The sequence below is a fragment of the Oryctolagus cuniculus genome, chromosome X (genome assembly GCF_051225735.1).
Source record: "Oryctolagus cuniculus isolate XC-2025 breed Fujian yellow rabbit chromosome X, ASM5122573v1, whole genome shotgun sequence".
NCBI classification, from domain to species: domain Eukaryota; kingdom Metazoa; phylum Chordata; class Mammalia; order Lagomorpha; family Leporidae; genus Oryctolagus; species Oryctolagus cuniculus.
In genome coordinates, this window is record NC_142888.1 from 26,512,457 (window position 1) to 26,537,513 (window position 25,057).

At 37.1% G+C, this 25,057-nt stretch overlaps 1 protein-coding gene across 13 annotated transcripts in view; it reads left to right on the plus strand.

Moving 5' to 3' along the window:
- USP9X (ubiquitin specific peptidase 9 X-linked) overlaps window positions 1–25,057 on the plus strand; it is a 192,951-nt gene that overhangs the window by 113,754 nt on the left and 54,140 nt on the right. For 7 of the 13 annotated variants that reach the window (XM_089324380.1, XM_051827694.3, XM_089324381.1 and 4 more), the window contains 10 exons: window positions 1,154–1,306; window positions 2,281–2,385; window positions 5,340–5,546; window positions 6,670–6,806; window positions 8,549–8,697; window positions 18,270–18,357; window positions 20,723–21,065; window positions 22,972–23,067; window positions 23,548–23,759; window positions 24,805–25,045. In XM_089324380.1, the coding sequence (XP_089180506.1) occupies window positions 1,154–1,306; window positions 2,281–2,385; window positions 5,340–5,546; window positions 6,670–6,806; window positions 8,549–8,697; window positions 18,270–18,357; window positions 20,723–21,065; window positions 22,972–23,067; window positions 23,548–23,759; window positions 24,805–25,045 (1,731 nt within the window). The remainder of the gene's footprint in view (window positions 1–1,153; window positions 1,307–2,280; window positions 2,386–5,339; window positions 5,547–6,669; window positions 6,807–8,548; window positions 8,698–18,269; window positions 18,358–20,722; window positions 21,066–22,971; window positions 23,068–23,547; window positions 23,760–24,804; window positions 25,046–25,057) is intronic. The other 6 variants (XM_070067484.2, XM_070067485.2, XM_070067487.2 and 3 more) reach the window with 1 other exon arrangement.

The window sequence follows — 25,057 nt, forward strand, 5'->3', positions numbered from 1 at the left end:
GGAATGGTGCTATTCCTAGGTAGTACAGAAATTGGCTTGTAGCCATTTTACATTTCCTTACTTTCACCATATTTCACAAAATTATTTTAATTGTTTAGTCCTTTATCAGCTGAGAAGTGTACTTGTTTATCACACGTTGAATATTTTTATTCTCAAGCTAAATACTGTAAAATCATACAATATTGATTACTACCTTTTTGTATCAGCATTTATTAGTGTATTTTGCTATAAATTAAATGCAAGTCAAGCAACCTAGCACAGTGTTAGACAAGACTGTGGAAGCAAGCTGACTAGATTCAGATTCTAGTTGTAGTACCCATGAGCTTATTTTTCTGTAGTAGGATAATATATCTCTCACCAGGATTATTTGGAAGATTAAAGATCTAACGGATCAGCAGGAATAGTGTCTGCTGCCTGGTAATCAGTTAATAAGTAAAAGTTAAAAAAAAAAAAATGCCTTGGGGGCTGGCATTGTTGCGTAGTGGGCATAGCCACTGCCTGCAACACTGGCATCCCATGTGGGTACTGGTTGGAGACCCAGCTGCTCCATTTCCAATCCAGCTCCTTGCTAATGGCCTGGGAAAGCAGCAAAAGACAGCCAAAGTTTTGGGCCCCTGCACCCATTTGGGAGACCAGAAAAAAGCTCCTGGCTTCAGCCTGGCCCAGGCCCAGCAATTGCAGCTACCTGGGGAGTGAACAGCGGGTGGAAGACCTCTCTCTCTCTCTCTTCTTTTCTCCTTCTCACTCTAACTCTGCCTTTCAAATAAATGAAATCTTTTTTTTTTTTTTTAATGCCTTTTCTGGGGTAAAACATATATGAAGGATCCAAACATCCTAAAATTGGCCCTGTGTCCCTCTACCTAAACTGTGGTGATTGTTGCATTTCAGTAATATTTTTTGAATAAATGCTGAGGTTTAGAATCTTTTTAATGATTTCAGTATTTCTAATTTGTGGGAGCATTTTTTTTATGTGCAAAATTAAGCCCTGTGAAATTGTGATTTTTTTCATAATGTTCCATTAAAATAATGCATATACATCTTTGTCAGTATTGAAATCCTACTTAGATTGCTTATTATGAACAATACCTACATTTTAAAAAAAGCTTCTGTGTTTTAGTTTCTGCTTTGAAACAAATCTTTGAATTACATTTAGGAATGGATACAGCAGAACAATATCTTATCCATAGTCTTGCGAGATAGTCTTCACCAACCTCAGTATGTAGAAAAGCTAGAGAAGATACTTCGTTTTGTCATCAAAGAAAAAGCTCTGACCTTACAGGATCTTGATAATATCTGGGCAGCACAGGTAAGAAATTTAAGATGGTGATTATTTAGTTTTTAAAGGAAAGATGCTCAGACTAAATAATAAAAGAATGTGTACTGAAAGAATGTAAACTCTGGTTTTTTTAGACTTGAGAAAACTTCATCAGTGTCACAAAATTTGAATCACTTGATTAAAGACCTGTAATGACTATCCCAAAAGATCGATAACTTTTCAGAGGGATTATTAACTTTGGTTTCAGAGCTGGAAAGTTATTCAGATTATCATAATGGCTGATTTCTACTCACGAATCACTTGGGAAGCATAGTTGACGTCAAGATTACAAAGCTTTGTTTTCTCAGTCTATAGAAACCAAAAATAAAATAGTTTTTCCTTAGAGTGCTTAAGGTTCCATTTTGTAAACAATAGAATTAGTTTTCTCCTATTCAAAGTATTAAAATTGGCATATGATAGGGATTCACATGAATTGCCAAAGTACATGTTAGCAAACTGTGATAGGGGTTGTCACGGATTGGCAAAGTACATATTAGCCATGTAGATCAAGAAATTGAGAGGCATTTTGCCTTATGATTAGGATGCCCATGTCCTGTATCAGAGTGCTTGAGTTTTTAGTTCCTGACCTCTAGCTCCCTGCTGAGGCAGCAGTGATAGCTCAAGTAATTGGGTTCCTGCCACCTCTGTGGGAGAACTGGATTGAGTTCCTGGCTCCAGGCTTCAGTCTCTGCCAGAGGGGTGGAGAGGTCATGACGGATGTTTAGGGAGTCAGTCAGCAGATAGGAGCTCTCTGCCTGCCTGCCTGCCTCTCAGATAAATTTTTTTTTTAATGCAGTTGACAGTTTTAGATGGCAGTGCTAAAGTATTTGTAATGTTAGGAATTTATTTGGATTAAACAGTTAAGGAAATGCTTTATGGTTATCAGCAAGCAATATACACTACTTACCTGTTTGCGAATCAAATCCTAATGTCTTACTATCTTCTTTGTTTTTATTTTTCAATAGGCAGGGAAACATGAAGCCATTGTGAAGAATGTACATGATCTTCTGGCAAAATTGGCATGGGATTTTTCTCCTGAACAACTTGATCATCTTTTTGATTGCTTTAAGGTAATTGTTAACATTTAACATAATAGTTACCATTTTATTTGGAGTAGAACTCATTCACTAGATTGTGAGTTGTTCTAAGCCATTAAATACTTAAATAGAAATCTCAGTGACCCATCTCTGATGTGAAGGAATCGGCCAATTTTGCTGTCCCAGTGATAACTTGAAGTTTGCTTTTGTATTAGTCGTAATAACCCTCATAAATAAGAAATCTCATTCTTTTTTAAAACTTGGATTATCATTTTGGATTTCTTTCCTTGGCATTCCATGCTTTGGTTATAGGTTTTTTTTTTTTTCCCCTCCCCCAGAAACCTTTTATTTAAGGAATACAAACTTCATGCATTTCATAAGTACAACTTTAGGAATATAGTGATTCTCCCACTGTACCCACACTCTCACCCCTCTTCCTCCTCCCTCTCCTATTCCCATTCTTCTTCTTCTTCTTCTTTTTTTTTTTTTTTACTAAGAGCTATTTTTAAACTAGTTATAGGTTTAAGCAAACTATAGGACTGCAGGTCAGGGTGATTATTTACAATGAAAAGTAGGAGGTGACAGCAAGGGAATACTAATAACTTGCCATTCATATTTTGTCTTACGCTGATTTCTGAAAAGGTGCATGACCAGTGATGACCCTGACATAAGAAAAAAGAGACTAATTATTACATTTTTGGATCGTCCTCTTCTCAGGATGATCTAAATATAATAATTCCTTCATAGGTTTTCCCCTTTGGCTTAACAAATGTTTATTGAGCACTTGTCATTTGGTAATAGCTACTGTTTTTTTAGTTTCTGGTAAATCTATCAATTTTACAGAGTATGTCTTAAAAATTTCCACTAAAGATCATTTAAAAGAAGTATGAAGTCTTGGGTCACTTGTAGTTCTTTACAGGTTACAAGCAAATGATCTCAACCTTATATACTTAGCCCAGGGTCTAAATTTTAAATATTTGAGTTCTTATCTTTGTTTTCAGCAGTGGTAGAGTTTTGTATCCTCACCAGCAGTTGTTTTCGTCAGCATTAAGAATTTGTCAGTCTGCTTGGTGTGAAATGATACCTCATTCTGGTATTAGATTTTACACCCTTGATCACTAACATTGAAAATCTTTTCATATATTTTTGAGCTAAATTCTGTTACTTTTTTATAAATGCTTGCTCTAGTCTATTGCCTGTTTTTTTCCTATGGTAGTGGTTGTGTTTTTCTTACTGATTGATCAGAGTTCTTGATACACTCTGAATACCAGTCTTTGTCAGTTCAAGATTTATAATTGGTTTACCTTATATGTGCTTTGGAATTAACAATTCCTTAATATCATCAAATAGTGTTAAAACTTTGAGTTGTCTCAGGTCATACTTCATTTTAGAAGTTGGAATCGATGTCCTAGAATGGTGTTTTTCTTAATTCTCTTTGAACGTACAGTTTCCCTGATTATCTTTTTCTTTGCTTGCAGTGTATTTGTTGAAAAAACTGGATTGTTTGTTGCCTTGATGTATGTCAGTAGTTTGATATAGAAGCTTGATTTTTGTTTTTTCTTTTGCTGGAGTGCATCATAGATGGCAAGGGCCTCTTTGTTCAGGAAGAATACCTGGTTATCTCTTATACTAATGCTTGTTCTTAAATGTACTATAATCTATTATGTCAGTTATTTAGTTTTCACATTCCTTTGAGCAGACTTGGAGAAATTAGAAGTATTTATGTACTCAACTCATCTTCAGAGACATCCACTTGTAAATGTCTGTAATAATTGTCCTGAATTGATCCTCTCAAATTAACTTAGTCACTCTTCTGGTGTTTACCATTAGGTTCATTTCAGTTTATTTTCTGATGTATACTAATTAGCAACTTTGTACATGAAACTTTAACTATATTGTCGAGCAGTATCCCTGGCCCCTACCCACTTAATGCCACCTATCCCCCTTTTCTCCCCAAGTTGTTAACTGGGCATTCAAAATACCATTTTAGAGGTTTGTTCCCCCGTTTTGTAGTTTTTAAGTTAGTATGCTCATCTCCTGCATCAAAATAACATCATTTCTATAGAGATTTTTTATTTTGGATAATAACTTATACTGTCACTTTTTTGTTTTCAGATCTGTAATGCACATTACTTTATAATTAGATTTTTCCTTTTATTTATATTTAAGCCTTGGCTTTTTTTTATTATTATTTATGTATGTATTTGAGAGGTAGAGTTACAGACAGTGAGAGGGAGAGACAGAGAGGTCTTCTGTCCGCTGGTTCACTCGCCAGATGACTGCAATGGCCAGAGCTGTGCTGATCTGAAGCCAGGAGTCAGGAGTTTCTCCCGGGTCTCCCACGTGGGTGCAGGGGCCCAAGGACTTGGGCCATCTTTTACTGCTTTCCCAGGCCATAGAAGAGAGCTGGATCGGAAGAGGAGCAGCCAGGACTAGAACTGGCACCCATATGGGGTGCAGGCACCACAGGCAGAGGATTAACCTACTGTGCCACAGCGCCAGCCCCAGCTTTTTCCTTTTATTATGAAAATCTTTGCATCAAGTTATCTTTGCTATCATATAACTTTCAAGTCACAAGTAACAGACTAAACTAAAGACATTGGTTCTCAATAGGAGGCAGTTCCGTTCACTGGCGACACTTAACAATGTCTGGGGACATTTTTCATTGTCAAAACGGGGGGGAAGGAATTTCTGTTGAACTCCACAGGGTAGAGGCCAGGTGTATTGCTGAATATTCTACAATGCACAGAACCTCCCACAATAAAGAGGTTTCCAGACCAAAATGTCAGTAATTATGATGTTGAGAAACCCAGGTTTAACATTTCTCAGCCCTGTGAATGTATTAGTGTTATCTCTCAGGTGTCACTTGAATAATTCTGTCTCAACTATGTTATTTTTCTGAGAAACTGAACATATGAACTCAGTGACAACTTAAGCAGCAATGACTATATATGTGTTATTTTCATGTCATTTAAATTTTTTTCTAGGCCAGTTGGACAAATGCAAGTAAAAAACAACGTGAAAAACTGCTTGAGCTGATCCGTCGTCTTGCAGAAGATGATAAAGATGGTGTGATGGCACACAAAGTGTTGAACCTTTTATGGAATCTGGCCCACAGTGATGATGTGCCTGTTGATATCATGGACCTAGCTCTCAGTGCCCACATAAAAATACTAGATTATAGTTGCTCCCAGGTAAGGATCTGCTGCTTTGCTCACTTTTTGTGACATTTCTCTTTGATGGCAGGATGGTTCTAGGCTATTCCGACATTATTTTTTAAGTAATGTTCAAGAATTTATGGACTTTGTTCCTACAAGCCTACTCTCCTTTATCTAGGTCTCTACAGCAAGGTTTTGCAAATAATTTAAAAAACATTCTAGCCTTCTTGGGGAAAGACAGTATCAGCAGCAGATTATTTAGTAGTAGTACTATGAAATTTATGGTGCTAAAACACCAGTCTGAAATCAATATCATAAAATAGTAAAGCTGGTCTGGGACTTTCAGAATTAATAGAAATTAGGTTTTCTTTGCTCATAGGGAAGTGAAGAAAAACTAACAGAATTTCCCAAACAATAAAACATTTAGTTGGTATGTTATGTGTTGATACTGGATTCTGTGATACAGGAGATTCTCCTAAAATGTAATACTTAGCTCTGGAAAACTTTTCTTTTTTTAAAGATTTATTTATTTATTTGAAAGAGTTAAACAGAGAGAGAAGGAGAGACAGAGAGAGAGAGGGGTCTTCCATCCACTGGTTCACTCTCCAGATGGCCACAACAGCCAAAGCTGTGCCAATTTGAAGCCAGGGACCAGGAGCTTCTTCTGGGTCTCCCACACGGGTGCAGGGACCCAAGGACTTTGGCCATTTTCCACTGCTTTCCCAGGCCACAGCTGAGAGCTGGAAAGGAAGTGAAGCAGCCGGGTCTCGAACCAGCGCCCCCATGGGATGCTGGCACTGCAGGCAGCGGCTTTACTCGCTACGCCACAGTGCCAGCCCCTCTGGCAAACTTTGAAAGCCAGACTTTCTGTCAATTTGCCTAATACTTGACATCGATACTTTCGTGTAGGTATATTGAGTCTAGGTAATTAATGCTGAACTTTTACAATAGTGCTATCCTTTTTTGAAGTTTTGGCAGTAAATGTAAAATAAAAATGTACTTAAAACTTTTTTACTGTTAAATGATTTACTACAATTACAGCCTAAAGTTTGTGATGCTAACATTACAAGAAAAGCTTTTATTAATTTTTCGAAATAATGTGACAGTAGAATTCTCCTGAGTATTGACCCATATTAAACATGGAAATTGTGTGTTTAAGGATCGTGACACACAAAAGATCCAGTGGATAGATCGCTTTATAGAAGAACTTCGCACAAATGACAAATGGGTTATTCCTGCACTGAAACAAATTAGAGAAATTTGTAGTTTGTTTGGTGAAGCACCTCAAAATTTAAGGTAGGATATTTAAATGTCTTTATGTGTTTTGTTGAAAAGAAACAGCATATCAGTTGGCAAAAGCAAAGTTTAAAGAAAGAAAAATAATGAGGTGACAGGAGTTTGGAACAAAAAATATCCTTTATCATATCCATAATGTAAATGATGAAAGATAAATTTTTTAATATTTAACTAAGATTCTTTGCAGTGGGTATCTTTAAATACACTGTTTTAGATGCCAAATACTGATTGCCGAAATAATTTGTCCTTGTATTTTTCTGATAGTAGAGTTGGAACTGATAACATGAAAAAGGAAACTAGAAAGTGAGCTGGATATAGTGAAAAGAATATTCACAGCTCGGATTTGTAGATGTGAACCTTGTGTCAAACCAGTCATATAATGAGTGATTCTCTAAAGAGTCCTACTTATGTGTAAGATTAAATGATTGCCATTCTCCTTTCCAGCTCTAGATTACTATGATTATGCCTAAGATGGAAGTTGAAAAGGTCATACATAAACACACACACGCACACACACACACACATACCTAAAAAAGTTCATGCAAAATTTAAATTACACGTAAGTTTATTTTGGTGCAAACAGTTTTTTAAATCTGTGCTTAGTTTTTTCAAAATAAGCATTGCAAGACCCTGCTTATGTGTGGATTTCAAACAGTTTTGACACCAAAATAAACCTTTTTTTAAGATTTATTTTATTTATTTGAAAGAGTTAAAGAAAGAGGTAGAGACAGAGAAGCCACAATATCCAGAGCTGTGCCGATCTGAAGCCAGGAGCTTCTTCCAGGTCTCCCCACGTGGGGCCCGAGGACTTGGACCATCTTCTACTGCTTTCCCAGGCCGCAGCAGAGAGCTGGATCAGAAGAGGAGCAGCTGGGACTAGAACCGATGCCCATATGGGATGCTGGCGCTTCAGGCCAGGGCATTAACCTGCTGTGCCACAGCGCCAGCCCCAACCAAAATAAACTTTTAATCCCATTTTCCACAAATTTTTTTTGAAGTTTGTTGAAATTTGTCTCATTTTTTTCCAAGGCTAGAAAAAATAATATGAAATTGGAAAAGCTATTGAGTTAAACACCATATATAAAAAAAGTCCAGACATGTATCTTAATAACATTTCTTTGGGAGGCATGTGTTGAATATAATTGAACATCTTTTGGCCTTTCTCAAATTTTTGGCAAGTAGACATAGTTTACATACTTTACCAAGGAGCAATGGCCTTATGTCCGGTAGTAGTAATGTCTGTGGAAGTTGATAGGTTTCAATGAGGGTGACAGATAGAAAGGACCTAGGTCTCTCTTTGGTGACACTTATAAGTAAACTTGGCTATAAACCAAGTATCTAAGAATGTACCTTGAATAATAAATAAAATCTTACTGCAAGTATTTTTAAGTTCTTCACTTGTAAATACAGTGCAGTCTTGCAAGGAATGTTTGTATACTTGTTGAAATAATTATGTAATCTGACACAAGTGCCTTGGTACTACTATAGTATTATTGTAGAGATGAGTCCTTGAAGTAGACCCCTGTGGCTTAGAGTTGGAGAAAACATATATGTGGTTTTTATGTAAAAATAATGTCTTTTTTAAATCACTAAATATTTTCTTAATAAATTGCTTGATGTGATTAATGGGAATAATTGGACAAAAGTATAATTTTTAGGTTTTATGATTTGTAGGTGAAAATTTAGGTAGTATAAGCTCTTTTGATTATAACAGAGTTTAATTGCCTAATTATATTGTTAAGTTCTTCTCGTTTCAGTCAAACTCAGCGAAGTCCCCATGTATTTTATCGCCATGACCTAATCAATCAACTTCAGCACAATCATGCCCTAGTTACTTTGGTAGCAGAAAACCTGGCAACTTACATGGAAAGCATGAGATTGTATGCCAGAGGTATGTATATGTAAACTAAAATTAACTGTTGGGAAATTAGTGACTTTTTTTTTTCTTTTTGCTAAGTGCTTAGCCTTTGTCACTTTGCTTATTAAATTGATTTTTCTTCTGTGCCTGAGGAGATCTGCCTTCTTATTTTACAATTGTTGTTAATTTCTTTTTTCTTTTTCTTTTTTTCTTTTTTTGACAGGTAGAGTTATAGACAGAGAGAGAGAGACAGAGAAAAAGGTCTTTTTTTTTTTTTTTTGACAGGCAGAGTGGACAGTGAGAGAGAGAGACAGAGAGAAAGGTCTTCCTTTGCTGTTGGTTCACCCTCCAATGGCTGCCTCGGCCGGCGCGCTGCGGCGGTGCACCGCGCTGATCCGATGGCAGGAGCCGGGTACTTATCCTGGTCTCCCATGGGATGCAGGGCCCAATTACTTGGACCATCCTCCACTGCACTCCCAGGCCACAGCAGAGAGCTGGCCTGGAAGAGGGGCAACTGGGACAGAATCCGGCACCCCAACCGGGACTAGAACCCGGTGTGCCGGCGCCACAGGCGGAGGATTAGCCTAGTGAGCTGCGGCGCCGGCCTAATTTCTTAGTTATGTATTTGACCTGTCCTTACCACCACCTTTAGGAAAATTTGTCTAAGTCTTTCTTAAATATTTATAATAGTTCTTTTATAATCCTAAATCAGTGTTTCATAAGTGCTTCAGGCTTTATGGATTAAAAATTTACAAGACTATACAGGAGGCTACAAGAATCCCAGCATTTACATTGGTTTTCAAAATGTGGAATTGTTTAAGCACATTCAACAGACCATTTTTAGATACCTGTTATATGTGGAGCTCTGTCTCAAGAACTCTTTTTGTCCTCTGACAGTTGTGTCTGAGTCTATGTGTGCTCATGTATAGGTGGTTTCTTACTACATATTCTTCCTCTGACTTATGTCAAATTCATAGACAGCCCCCAACAAAGGCACTTCTTGTAAGCACGTTTATTTCTAGAACCATAGATATGAGAGCTTTATATTGACATTCTTAGAGAAAAAAATAAGCCCAATACTTACCAAATATGCCACTCATTTAGAATGCTATATATAGTATAATCTGCAGAAGCCAATAGTGTACATTAAAAATGAGGATATTTATAAAACTCACTATTTGAGGATAGCAGACTTTTTACGTTGTTGAATAAACCCCATGGTCCTTAGAAATGGATTTTTGCTTGAAACCTAGCAGTATATACATTCCCAAGTAAATTTCAGATAAACATAAGGGAAAAATGAGAGAACTCTTTATGTTGCTGATTTTCTTTTAACTCTTTGTTCTTCTCTTTCTCCTTTGAGCCAACTAAGTCCTCCTAAGTAGTAGATTATAGAGCTAGACAAGCTAGACAATCATTGTAAGCATCAGGCAGCTGTTGGGCACCATACAGTGTTCTTTTATCATTTCAGTCTTTCCCTGAGTTCCTTTAAGTACCATGAAGCATAATCAAGACAAGATAGGCATGCAGTCAAGTGATTTATGTTCTATATGAAAGGCACCCAAAATCAGTGAGAGAAACGAGAGTTGTATGCAGTATAGTCGAGCATAGTCGAGCATTACTCAGATTCTTCCTTGTGATCTCCTCTTTGTGGTACAGAGCTCTCATAGTGACCAATGCTGGCCTTCCCCTAAAGTGGTGCCATATAAATCATGCTTCAGTGTTCATTTTCATTTACTTTATTTGCATGTGTTATTTTATTTCATCTTCAAAGGTTGGAAACTATTCTTTCTGGGTACTCAGGAGAGGGGTTTGTGCACTTAAGCCTCACTAAGGTTTTTTCCATTTTAGTCAGATTTCTATGTGAGTTATTGCCTCATGCCAAATTTATGGTTACAAGAATGTTTACATTTTTCAGCTGCCTTCCTTTATTGTCATTATCTCCACAAACTAGGACTTGTGAATCTGCATAGTCAGATTGCCTAGGTTTGAATTATAACACAAACATCAACTGTATGGCCTTGGAAAAATTTTTTGTGGTAGTACAATGCCTGGCACATGGTAAACACTTGGTTTTTTGCTGTTTTCCTCTGAATTCTTTGACATCATATACCTTCTAGAAATTTCTCGTAACCTTGATATCTTGTCCTCTTCTAATTTTTTATACATTGATTAACACTGTTCAGTCTTTATAGATATTTAAATGAGGGGGTGAGATAATTTTTAAGTCTAGTAAAATTCTCCTATTCAGTTTTTCACAACATTAAATCACTTTTGTGGTAACCTTACCTACCAACTTTCTGGGCTTGCAATTCTAAAGGAAATTAGGGGTTTTGCCTCTGTATAATAAAAGTGTCACATGAGTTCCATTACTTAAAAGATGAGACATAAATCTTCCACAATTCACTGATATTCTCAATTTTTTATAGTCTTTTCACCAGTATTAAGTTTTTGTACTATCCATATTCCATCTCCATTAGCATCTTCAGCTTCAAGGAGAAAAACATTTCTGAGTAGTGTGGTCAGCTTAAGACCTTATTTCAAGTTTTAGCTTGTTCCTGAATTCTTACTGAAAGTTTAATTTACCATTTTTCCTTCTTTCTGGGTATCGTTGAATGATTTGTTGTCTTCACATTTTGCATTCTGTTTTCTAGACTGCCCTTTTTCATTACCTCTTTTCAGTCTCTTAACATCTAGCTCTGATAATTTTAAGGAACATCTTTCATGAAAAGATTTCTTCACAAGTGTCATTCACCAGCAGTGTGTTGTTAGGATGCAGATCTTGGGTTAGACTTTTTCTGTAGCTCTGACTCATTCCTACATATCAGCCTTGAAGTACTAAGTCTGTGTGGGTTCTTTGTAGTTTGAAAAATAGCTAGTTTTACTCATTTTTATGGACAGTTTATATCTGAAGAAATCCATTGGTAATTTAAAATATACATGGAATTAAAAGATGTTTATTTTGGTGACAAAATACCTTGAAATGTATGCATTCATGGAATCTACAGAAGTTCATGATAATGCATATTATGAAAATATGCATCTATTTCAATGTTGTTTTTGCACCAAAACAAGCTTATTTTTTAATTGATTTTCCCATAAGCTTTTCGCATTGTCCTTGTAGCTGTTTCTAGGCCTAGAACAGGGGAAGTGCTTGATATCCTTGAACATCTTACTCTACAAATTACTCATCATGTTGCCATGTCATAAGGACACAGGTATTAACTGTCATTAGCCAAAACTGTGTCAAAATAAATGATGAAAATAATTGAACCCATTGAATAAAATATCAATATATTGACATAAAATACCAACAAGTAGATGTAGAACATAAACTGATGGATTTAACTTTTAGAATGGTAGGGTAAGCTGTTCAGTAAACTTTCTTTTTTTGTTTGTTTGGTCTTTTTAAAGATTTATTTTATTTCTTTGCAAGGCAGGGTTAGAGAGAAGGAGAAAGATCTTCCATGCACTGGTTCACACCCTAAATGGCCACAATGGCCAGGGCTGGGCCTGGTAGAAATCAGGAACCTAGAACTCCATCCACGTCTCCCACATGGATGGCAAGGACCCACATACTTAAGCCATCATCTTCTGTTGCTTTCCCAAGCTCATTAGCAGGGAGCTGGATAGAAAGTAGAGTAGCCAGACATGAACCAGTGCCCATATGGGATGTCAGTGTGACAGGTGGTGGTTTAACCTGTTGTACCACAACATTGGCACTTCAGTGGACCTTTAAAAAAAATATGTGGAAGTTGTCCTAAGACGATACAGCAAAAAAAAGGGGGGGGGGGGATTGACATTTATTCAAGAAAATCTATTAATTCTCAGATAAAACAGGGTTTTGTAACATTTGAGCCCTAACTTGCTCATTTCTCTCCATGCTTAGTTCTATCCTCTGGAAACTCTGCTTCCAGTAAGTATGACTAAGATGCAAAAACTTCCTCTCCCTAGCTGCTAGTCTCAGACTAAAGTTTCACCACATAAGGAGCCAGTTACTTTCTTATCCTCCTTAGTCCTGTGTCACAGAAGGTCTATTCTAGGCAGACAGGCTAAAAGGACTAAGACAGACTGAGATTACTGGGCTATTTACTCCCACCCAAGCTTGCTCCTAAGGTAGAAGTTCTGTGCCAGGAAGGCAACCTAAGAAAATCTGTCCCCTACCACCAGCACCTGATCACAAGGCAGGGAGGTATCTTTCTAGGAGAAACTGGCTACTATCTTGCCTCTGGCTCCTGTACAGAGGGTGTAGATGTTCTTCCTAGAGAGAGAGAGAAACTATGAGGACCAAAAGGTTAGCAGTTATACTTGAAAGGACTGCTTTACCAGAGCATGCTGTGCTTAAGGATAATATCTGTAATTTGGGAATTTTTTGAAGAAAATTAAAAGTGTACCTATAGCTTCCTAGTACTGGTATCAACAAATGGAACAGCAGAACAATGAGATGTTTAACCAAAAGATCTAGATCTAAATGCTGTGTTGTATGCATTAGCCTGCATTCATTCAGAAACAGAGCAAAACATGGGGACAAGTTGAAAACTGCACATGGATCCATAAGCAAAGGATAAAAACCTCATTGGCATAGATGATAGGGTACTTAAAATCTGACCTAGTAGGACTGGGTGAACAATAAGTTACCCCTGAGTCAAAGGCACCTCCTAGGAAGCCAGAGTTAAAAGTTGGATGTATCCCTGGCAGTGTGTGTGTACCCACAACTTCATCCTCTCTGGAGTGATTGAAAAGGGAACATCCAAGCTACTAGTCTGACTTAATGTGACAAAAACTCCTTGGAGTGTGATCACATCATCCAGCCCACATGTACATCCAGTGGTAAAGGGTAAAAATGTAACTAGTCTAGGGAACTGGAGCACAGTCTTAAAAGAACCACTTAAAAGAATAATAACCCAAATGAAAAATCCACTAGAGGATTTCACTGGTATATTTGAGCTGGTAAAACAATCAGTGACTGAAAGGTCAATAGAGATTATGTGATCTGAAGAACAGAAACAAGGATGACAAAAATAATGGAATCACAAGAAAATATGGGAATCTGTTAAGCACACCAACATACATGTAACAGGAATACCTAAGAATGAGGGTGAAAGGGAGACAGAAAAAGACATCACTGAAAACTTACCAAATGGGTGAATGACACTAACATATCCAAGGATTCTAGAAAATTTCATCCAGGATGAATGTGAGGAGATCGAGACACATCACAGTCAAAGAGAAGATCTTGAACTTAATAAGAAAAATGATTCGTGATGCACAAGGATGCTTCAGTAAATGCTAACAGCTGGCTTCTCAGGAACATTGGAGGCCAGAAGGCAACAGTACAACATACTGGGGTGGGAGGATGGACCTGACAACCAAGAATCCTGAATGCAACAAAACTATGTCAAAACTGAAGGCAAAGTAAATTTACTCCCAGATAAACAAAGACTAAGAAAATTAATTGCTGTGCTATCAGAATTGCCTTATCATAAAGGAAACAATTAGACTAAAAGCAAGTTGCACCAGATAGTGAATGAAATCTGCAGGAAAAAAGAAATGGAAGACCTGAACACAATAAGCCACTCAGATCCAACGGACACCTGTAGAACCCTGTACTCAACAATTGTGGAAACTAGTCCTGTGCCTTTCATTACAAAAATGCTCAATGAACTAGAAATAGAAAACTCCTCATCCTTATCAAAGGTATCTCAGTAAATCCACAGATAACATGCTACATAATGGTGAAAACTGATTGCCTCCACACTAGAGTCAGGAATGTGAAAAGCCACATTTGGTTTTGTTTTAAAGATTTATTTATTTGAAAGGCAGGGTGACAGGGAGAGATGGCGAGGGCTTCCATCCACTGGTTCACTCCCCAGATGGCCACAGTTGGCCAGGGCTGGTCCAGGCTAAAGCTAGGAGTTAGAAACTCTGTTCAGTCTCCCACATGGGTGGCAGAGGCCAAGCACTCAGACCATCTTCCACTGCTTTCCCAGATACATTAACAGGTAGCTGGATCAGAAGTGAAACAGCCAGGACTTGAACAAGTGCTATAGTTGATGCCTATTTTAAGAAACAGGCCAGCCCCCAGCCACTTCTGTATTAACATTCTTCTCAAGATTCTAGCATGTGAAAGTAGGCAAGAAGAAGTAAAAGGCATCTAGATTGGAAAGAAAGAAATAATACTAAATTCACAGATAACACCATCTTAATTCCAGAAAATCTGAACAATCCACTAAAAGGCTGTTATAATAAATGAGTTTACCTAGATTACAGGAAACAAAATTATACAAAAGTTGGTCTTATCTTGATAAATTTAGCAATGAACTACCTGAAAATGAAGGTTAAGAAGTCTCATTTACATTAGCATCAGAAAATACAAAATAGAGATAGGCATTTGACACAGTGGTTATGATACTGCTTGGGATGCCCAGATCCTGTACTGGAGTGCCTGGGTTCGAGTCGTGGCTCCTCTTCTGATTCTAGCTTCCTACTAATGCACACCTTGGGAGGCAGCAGTGATAGTTAGGTCCCTGCCACCTACGTGGGACACATTGATTGAGTTCTAGGCTCCTGGCTTTGGCCTGGCCTAGTCCTGGCTGTTGAAGGCATTTGAGGAGTGGAGCAACCAATGGGAGCTCTTAGGCTTTATCCCTCCCCCTCCATTTTTATTTCTCTCACTTAACCTCTCCCTCTCAATTATTTTTAAAAATATATTTATAAAACTTGCACAGTGGAAACCATAAACTTGTTGAAAGTAACTAAAAACTGAAATAAGTGTGAAGACATCCCATGTTTATGAGGTAGAAAACTTAAGATATTTTTGTAAGTTTGAATGTGTTCCCCAAAGTTTATGTGTGGGAAACTTAATCCACAATGCAACATTATTAGGAGTTGGGCCTTTTGAAAGGTGATTAGTTCATGAGGGCTGTGCTCTCATGGATAGATTATTAATGTTATCATGTTAATGTTTTTAATAATAGCAAGTTCTGCTTCCTCTAGCTTCTACCCACTCTTGTCTTTCTGTCTTGTAAGAGACACAGCAAGAAAGCCCTCACCAGATGCAGGCCCCTTTGCTTGGACTTGCCCTGTATCCAGAGCTGTAAGGAATAAATCTGAGTTCTTTATAAAATTACCCAGTCTTAGGCGTTCTGTTATGGTAGCACATATGGACTAAAAAAATAATGCTCTCTAAATTGATTTCCAGATTCAATCCAATCCTATAAAAATCCGTACTTTTTTTTTCTCTGCAGAAATTGACAAAGCTGGTCCTAAAATTCATATGCAAGGGACTGAAAAGTAAAAATCTTGGTGAATGCCAAAGTTTACAAACTCACTTCTTGATTTCAAAACTACAGTAGAAATAAGTGTGATGCTGGCATAAAGACAGATGTTTATCCAAAGGAATATTTTGACAGTTCAGAAGTAAACCCTTACATTAATGGTCAATTGATTATTTATTGTAACAAGTGCCAAGAACATAGCAGTAGAAAATGAGTTTCATTCAACTGAACAACTGGCTATGCAGATCTTAAAGAATGCAGTTGTATCCATTCCCTCACACTCTATAATATGTTAACTTGAGTCATAGACCTAAGAATAACAGCTAAAAGTAACTCTCAGGAGGGAACATTGGGGTAAAATCTTTATGACCTTCAGTTAGGGAAAGTCCCAAAATATGAGGTGGTGGAGGTAAATTGGACTTTACCAAATTTAAAGCTTATCTACTGAAATGACACCATCAGGAAACTAAAAAGAACTCAAGAATGGGAGAAAATATTTATAAATCACACCTGTTTAAGGGACTGGTGTCCAAAATGTATGAAAATATGCCTACAACTCATTAATTAAGGCAATATTAAGAAATGGGTGAAGGAGCTGAAGTTTTTCCAAAGATGGCCAAAGTGGCCAATAAACACTTGGGAAAAAAAAATGCTCAATAGGGAAAAACAAGTCAGAATCACAGTAAGATATACCACTTTAAACCTACTAGTATGAAAAGGCAACCGTAAGGCTCAATGAGAATGTGGGGGATCGTAAAATGATATAACCACTTTGCTAAATAGAATGGCAGTTTCTCAAGATGTTGAACAGAGTTTACCATGTGATATATTCCTGGTTGTATCCCCAAGTGAAATGAAAACAAATCCATGTGAAAATATATACACAAATGTTCATAGCAGTGTTACTTTTGATATTAATAAAGTAGAAACAACCCAAATATTCTTCAGTTGGTAAATGAACAAAATTTGATATACAATGAAATACCAGTCACCAATTTAAAAAGAACATGTATGCTACAACATGTATGAACCTTGAAAATTTTATGCTAGGTAGATAAAAGCTAGGTTAGAAAAGACTACATTCCCTTTATGTGAAACATCTCATCCTCTCAGGACTTTGAGCGAGGTAAAATCGGAAAGTTATTTATACAGGTGGTTTTTTATGACAGAAACCAATTTGTTAGTTTCAGCCATGATTCACCATCTCATTCATCTAGGTTGATAGACACCTGAGTTAATTTATTCTCCTGTTATTTTCAGCAGGATATCTGCCACCTAAAGAACATGAGTTAATGGATCATCTTCCTCATTTAACTGCTCACAGAAATTAAAGTATTTGTTTAGAATGTTCACAAACTACCAGCCATCTTGTGTTTTTTTATTTTGTCATTATGTTGTGGAAGCTTCTCTAGTGAGCAGTATCTATTTCTGTTTAGTGTAGAGGGATCTTAATCTCTAGGCTTTTCTTTATTGTTTGGTTTTCATTGAATGTTTCCAAGGTTCTGGTCCTTGATGAACAAGATATGGGCACCTACATAAAAAGAGGGGATTGTTGAAGCTAGTGGAGAACTCTGATAAAAACTACTTTGGCCAATAGTCAGTATTGGCATCAAGTATTGTCACAAAGTGATGTGATGTGATGTGCTTCCTGATAATGATGCAGTGAGGAGGACATAGCATCACTTCTGTGGTACTTACACCAGAATGCGAGCCTGAGGCTAATTGCAAGGAAGCATTGTAGAACCAAAATTGGATGCCATTCGACAAAATTGGTTGATAGCTTTTAAGATTATGAAGGAAAAAGGATGATGAATTTTCCACTTTAAAGATCAAAAATGTATGACAAATAAATACTATGTGTCTTGTATCCTGGACTTTGAGAAAGGAAAGCATAAAAGGAAATCTTTGGGATAATTAAAATTGATAAAACTTTAAATGGAGTGTGGATTAATTCAGTGGTTGTCCAAGGGGATAAGGATGAGCATGAATATTTCTCAGTGTCTGGAGCTGTTTTTATTCTTATTAACTTTGAGATGGGGTCCAAGATGCACTTAAATCAACTGAGTGGAGACCTGGGGTGCTACTTAAATAACTGTGATGCACAGGACATTTCCTAGCACATTTCTGGTTATATACAAGGAAAGCTTATTTTTGTGGGGAGGATAGGTAAAAACTGTCATTTATTAAACTACCAATTATTAATAGGTTTCAACTTGCCTTTCAGCGACAAAGGACTAATGACTTTTTAATTGATTTAATTCCTTTGATTGAAGTCAGCAGTGATGTGGCTATCCATGTGTATAATGCATATTTTTTCTTAATTTACAGACCATGAAGACTATGACCCACAAACTGTGAGGCTGGGAAGTAGATATAGTCACGTTCAAGAAGTCCAAGAACGGCTTAACTTCCTTAGGTTTGTTTTATGCAATTAGTGTTGCTGTCCTTAAGACAAAGACAGGAATGCAGAGTGAATGTGTTGTATAGCTGTGTCTTTGTTGATGGCCTTTTTCCCTTGCCTCCATTTATTCTCCCACATAAAAGTCCTTAGATAAAGTTCATTACTAAAAACTTTAAAATTATTGGCTAAATTTTAATGTTTTTTGTAATATTTGAAGAGAATACATTTTAAACTTCCAGGTAGACTTCTGGTCTTCCGTCTTTGTTTAGGCTAGAAATAATTACTTTTGTTTTTGTTAAGATTATTTAAAAGGCAGAGCAGCAGAGAGAGAGAAACAGATCTTCATCTGCTGGTTCACTACCCAAATGGCTGCAACAGCCAGGGCTAAGCCAGGAGCCAGGAACTCCATCTAGGTCTCCCACATGGGTAGCAGGGGCCCAGGTATTTGGGTCATCACATACTGCCTTTCCAGGCACATTAGCGGAAGTTGGATTAGAGGTGGAGCAGCCAGAACTTGAACTGGCACTTTGATTTGGGATGCTGGCATTACAGTTAGCAGCTTAACCCACTGTGTCACAGTGTTGACTCCCTAATATTTACTTTTAAAAGACAAATTTTTACATTTGAGGAAGAATTTATTTCATTAAGCCAAAGCAAAATATAGTCCAAGACTAGATTTGCTCAGTGAAAATTTAGCTTTTAATGATTATAAACCTAAAAGATTTCAAGTACCTTTGTTAACAATTTTGATGCTATTAAGAGTTCTTGGCCAGCTAGGCTCACTAGGCTAATCCTCTGCCTGCGGCGCCAGCACCCCGGGTTCTAGTCCCAGTTGGGGTGCCAGATTCTGTCCCAGTTGCTCCCCTTCCAGTCCAGCTCTCTGCTGTGGCCCGGGAGTGCAATGGAGGATGGCCCAAGCCCTTGGGCCCTGCACCTGCATGGGAGACCAGGAGAAGCACCTGGCTCTGGGCTTCGGATCAGCGCAGTATGCCGGCCGCAGCGGCCATTGGAGGGTGAACCAATGGAAAAGGAAGACCTTTCTGTCTCTCTCTCACTGTCCACTCTGCCTGTCAAAAACAAATTAAAAAAAAAAGGCTGCAAAAACAGATATGGCTCTGGATATCAGTTCCCTTATCTGTAAATTAAAACAGGGTTAGGTAGAACTAGATGCTAAAATCCCTCTTCAGTAGTACTATGCAAGGATCAAATAAAACCGTAGAATTGAGGTAAAATTATTGAAATGGAAAAGTAACTTGTCAACATTAAGTATGTGCACTTTACTCCCCAACTGTGCATGCAAGTCACCATTATGATGTTAGCTAAACATTCTGTGTTATTCAGAGTGAAAGGAAGTATTCTGTGACACAGACACAGCAGGACAGGATGAGTAAATTGGCACTAAAAGAAATTAGATAACTGAAGGAAGAGACTGTAACTATAACAGAATTCCCGTTTGTTATTGGATGATGTTAATGATTAAACCAGTCACCAAACTGAAAAGACCCTGGAGGACATCACTGGATAATGGAAGCATCCTGTTGATTATTGACATAAAAATCTAAGTCACATGTAGGTTATTGTTCTTAAAGATGGCCAGGTATTGAGTAATGAGTTATAGGTCATCAGAAAGTATTAGCATTTAAGCAATTTTAATTCATAGATATCAATAGGTTAATTATCTGTAAAAGTCACTTTCCAATGATGCTATATAAGCAGATTGTAAAGTATTTTATTTTAAATTTAAACACTTTGGAAAAGGCTGGTTTTGAAGACAAATGGTTTGATTTCAGGGAATGAGCATTTTATTCATAATCACACACCTGGATTCTGGGCACATAGGGAATGTCTGGTATATGCTTATTGACTGAGTTAATATCTAGGATGTTGTGTGTGTGTGTGTGTGTGTGTTTTTAAGATTTCTTTATTTGAAAGGCAGAGATAGACACAGATCTTTCATCTGCTGGTTCATTCCCCCAAATGGCTGCAACAGCTGGAGCTGGGCCAGGCAGAAGCAGGGAGTTTCATACAGGTCTCCCACATGGTTGTAGGGGCCCAAGTACTTGGGCCATCTTCTGGTGCTTTCCCAGGTACATTAGCAGAGAGCTGGATTGGAAGTGGAGCAGCTGGGGTTTGGTGCCTGTATAGAATGCCAGCACTACAGGTGGAGGCTTACCTTTCTATGCTACCGTGCCGGCCTTAATATGTAGTATTTTTTAAGTGCCAAATAAAAGTTGAACTTTTATTTTTTCTTCTGAAAAAACTAATGTCTTTTTATCTGTAGTTAAAATGCAATTGTTGTAAATTATTTCATACATATACACCTGGCCTTTCTGCTTAAAAATTATATAAATTTAATTGTTTTTTGTTCGTTTTTTCCAAGATTTCTCTTAAAGGATGGCCAACTGTGGCTATGTGCTCCTCAGGCAAAACAGATATGGAAATGCTTAGCTGAGAATGCAGTGTACCTTTGTGATCGTGAAGCCTGTTTTAAGTGGTATTCCAAATTGATGGGAGATGAACCAGACTTAGATCCTGATATTAATAAGGACTTCTTTGAAAGTAATGTGCTCCAGCTTGATCCTTCACTGTTAACTGAAAATGGAATGAAATGTTTTGAGAGATTCTTCAAAGCTGTGAATTGTCGAGAAGGAAAACTTGTAGCAAAGAGGAGAGCCTATATGATGGATGATTTGGAGTTAATAGGGTTGGACTACCTTTGGAGGGTAAGTGAAAAGTAGGAACTGTTAACTTTATCTGATGTTGTTTCCCAAATAGATGAGGAATTGCATATAAATTGTTCTGTATATAAATTATATATTCTGCTCTGATGCTTATACCAGGAATCTGGAGGTAGCAGTTGTTTGTTTTTATCTTACTGTGTAATTTGTCAGTGAGTTTTTCTTCTCTCTCCCTTCTCCCTCCTTCTGCTACTGATCCTATTGTCTGCTTAGAATCTGTGTGTTTAGATATGTTTGGAATTTAACCATACAAATCTCATGCTTCCTGGTAGAAGTCAATGTCCGTGCCCCCCACCCCATCCCATTCAGTGTAAATCTGTTTCTTCCCCTTCGGTATTAATTTTAGGTTGTACATTTAATGCTAGCACAGAAGGTAAGACTTTTATTTTATAAAGATTTATTTATCTATTTGAAAGTCAGGGTTACACAGAGAGAGAAGGAGAGGCAGACTCCCCAGTTGGCGGCAACAGCCTGAGCTGTGCTGATCTGGAGCCAGGAGCTTCCTCCGGGTCTCCCACTTAGGTGCAGGGGCCCAAGGACTTGGGCCATCTGCTGCTTTCCCAGGCCATAGCAGAAAGCTGGATGGGAAGTGGAGCAGCCGGGACTCAAACCGGCACCCATATGGGATGGCAGCACTGCAGGAGGCGGCTTTACCCGCTACACCACAGTGCCGGCCCCTGTAAGAAGACTTCATTTAGAAGAAATTGTGAATGTATTCTTTGTTTGCACTAATCTAAATACTTGGGTGAGTAAATATCTATTAAGGCTAATCTTTCCATCCTTACAGTTTATGTATTGTTCCTGTCTTTAAGAATTTGAGGGGTTATACAGCAGTTTATATTGTTTTTTGGATTTCTATGAAATATTTTTGTGGAAATGGTAGACTTAAGATGCTTACTGTGGTGTTTTAGTATTTAAAATCTATTCATTTATATAAATGGTTTTCAACATTTTTTAACAGCAAAAGCAACTCTGAAAATCAAAATTTTCACAAATTGCAAAATGTAAACCTAGTTAAAGGCAGGAAGCCTGTGTTTTTGCTCAGTCTTCCCATACTCCTCCCCCGTCCTCTCCCCAAGCCTCTGTTAGTCCTGAAACATCTCAGATCTCTAGTGTTGTAGACATAGTTTGAAAACCACTAATAGACATAGTTTGAAAACCACTAATATAATTAGATGAATGGTAAAGATTTATAGAAACTGGAGGTGAAAAGAGGGGGTAGCCCTTTTATGCTGAACTGTTTCACATAGTCCTTTATTTTCTTGAAAGCTTTACAACTTGGTTATCAGGGTGTTAAATTATACTGGTCAAAGCATATTTTATCCTTAGTAAAATGTATCTCATTCCTAAATTGCATTATTCAGAGACCTGGCATTTTGCATTTATTCTTTTAGCCTGTTTCTTTATTTAATTTAATTTTACTTAATTAACTTGATTTTCACAGTCCACATACCATTAAATTATTGAATGATGTATTTAAAAATAACTGAGGGTATGTTTTGGGCTTAAATACCATCTGAAATATTTCTTGGGGCCGGCATTGTGGCGCAGTAGATTAAGCCACCCCCTCCAATACCTGCATACCCATTTGGGCGTTGGTTCAGGTCCTGGCTACTCCACTTCAGATCCACCTCTCTGCTAATATGTCTGGGAAGGCTGCAGAGCATGACCCAAATGCTTTGACCCCTGCTGTCCGTGGGGGAGACTCAGAAAAAGCTCCTGGTTCCCAGCCCAGCCCAGCCCAGCCCAGCCCCAGCTGTTGCAGCAATTCAGGGAGTGAACCAGAGGATAGAAGATCTCTGTGTCTTCTCTGTAACTCTGTCTTTCAAATAAAATAAATAAATAAAATATTTCTTGAAAGGGATTATCACTTTAATCTTTTTGAACCTAGGTGGTAATTCAGAGTAATGATGATATTGCCAGCAGAGCTATAGATCTCCTTAAAGAGATATACACAAACCTTGGTCCAAGGCTACAGGTCAATCAGGTGAGAATTTCATGCAATGAAACTTTCACTGTTAGAATTCTGATGATGAAACTGTTGCTATAAGAATGTTTTTCTTTAGTTCAGAATGAACTAGAAATTGTTTTAACTTCTATTAAAGTATTTTTAGTCTGTATTTTCTCTTGTATAAAATACGATCTAAGTAAGTCTTGCCTCAATAATTATCTTGAGATGATTGAGGTTATTTTGATTTAAATTATTATGTTAAAACAGCAGAAGAATTCTACTGAATTTATTTTGATACTGTCACCTAATTCTGAAGTCCACTTTTGACTAGTTATACTGGTTAACTTTATGCTAATTTCTTTTTTAAGAAACTGGATGTGTTTTGTTATCAATGTAATCATTATTACTTGAGAACAATTTTAAATCGGGTATTCCCGTCTTTAATTGAATTGCTGTATGTTTAATTGTTCTATTTCAAAGCAACTTGAGCAATCTCTTTTGGCCCATTTCTTGTAGGTGGTGATCCATGAAGACTTCATTCAGTCCTGTTTTGATCGTTTGAAAGCCTCCTATGACACTTTGTGTGTTTTGGACGGTGACAAAGATAGTATTAATTGTGCAAGACAGGAAGCTGTTCGAATGGTTCGAGTATTAACTGTTTTAAGAGAATATATAAATGAATGTGACAGTGATTACCATGAGGAAAGAACAATTCTACCTATGTCAAGGTTTGTGAATAACTGATATATTTGTATTTATTCTTAATTATTTGGTATTTTCCTAGCCATTTCATAAAGATAATGATATATACAGGTAAAAGGAGAGTGAAAAAATAACTCCTTTTTTGAAAATATTAGTGTTTTGCCTATTAAAAACATCATTTGCATCTTACAGAATCTTTATAATAGTTAACCATTCCCCACAATCTACTTTTATTTTGTTAACAGTTTTTTGGCTAAGGCATTCTCATTGAGTCCTTTTTCCTCTTTGCATTTTTTGTGGGTTGTTTTGTTGTTCCTTGTTTTTCCCTTTGGCAGTATTTCCCATTAAATGCTATGGTGATATTTTAGAGTTGAAGTATCTTTGTTTTGATTTCACTTACTTACATTGTTAAAGATAATAGTGAAGTAAGACTGGAAAGTAATTGGAAAGAAATCTTAAAAGATGCCTTGACAAATAACTAATAACACTAGAAATATTTTCAGATGATCTAGTAATATTTCTCTTTTAAGTGTTCTATTAACTAAGAAATTATATAAAATTGCTCCTCAAATCTGATAATCTATTTTGTATCTTACCTAAAAGGCGATAATATGCCAGCATGCATATCATCCTGGAGTGAATTTTCTTAAGAACTTTTCAGAAAATTTATGTTTTAATTTTGTTGATGTTCTCAAGATGAAGTGTGTCTTTCACATTCAGTAGTAGTCTCAGTGAGTTGGAGTTTGGTAGTGTAAAAATCAGGGAAGTATTATTTATGTCTCTAATTTCTTATAGGTAGATACCTCATTTTCTGGGGTACAAGGTGTACAAGAGTAGTAACAATGGAATGTGATTCTGTTTTGAAGATTACTTATATTATTTGTCATTAAAAGTAACAAGAAATATTTATATTCGAGTTGCTAAAAATATTAACAATAACTCACTTCTCTTGCTTAATAATAAAACATTCAGTACTACCTTATTACCAGGTTAATTTTCTTGACAAGATTTTAAAGTCTTCTGAGCATGATAATGTTTTGCCCTTTTTTCTCTCCTCCCTTCTCCCTACAGGGCTTTCCGTGGTAAACACCTCTCTTTCATAGTTCGATTTCCAAACCAAGGCAGACAGGTTGATGACTTGGAGGTATGGTCTCATACAAATGATACAATTGGTTCGGTTCGACGATGTATTCTCAATCGTATTAAAGCCAATGTAGCCCATACAAAAATTGAGCTTTTTGTGGGCGGTGAGCTGATAGATCCTGGAGATGATAGAAAGTTGATTGGACAGTTAAACCTAAAAGATAAATCGGTAAGTATATAT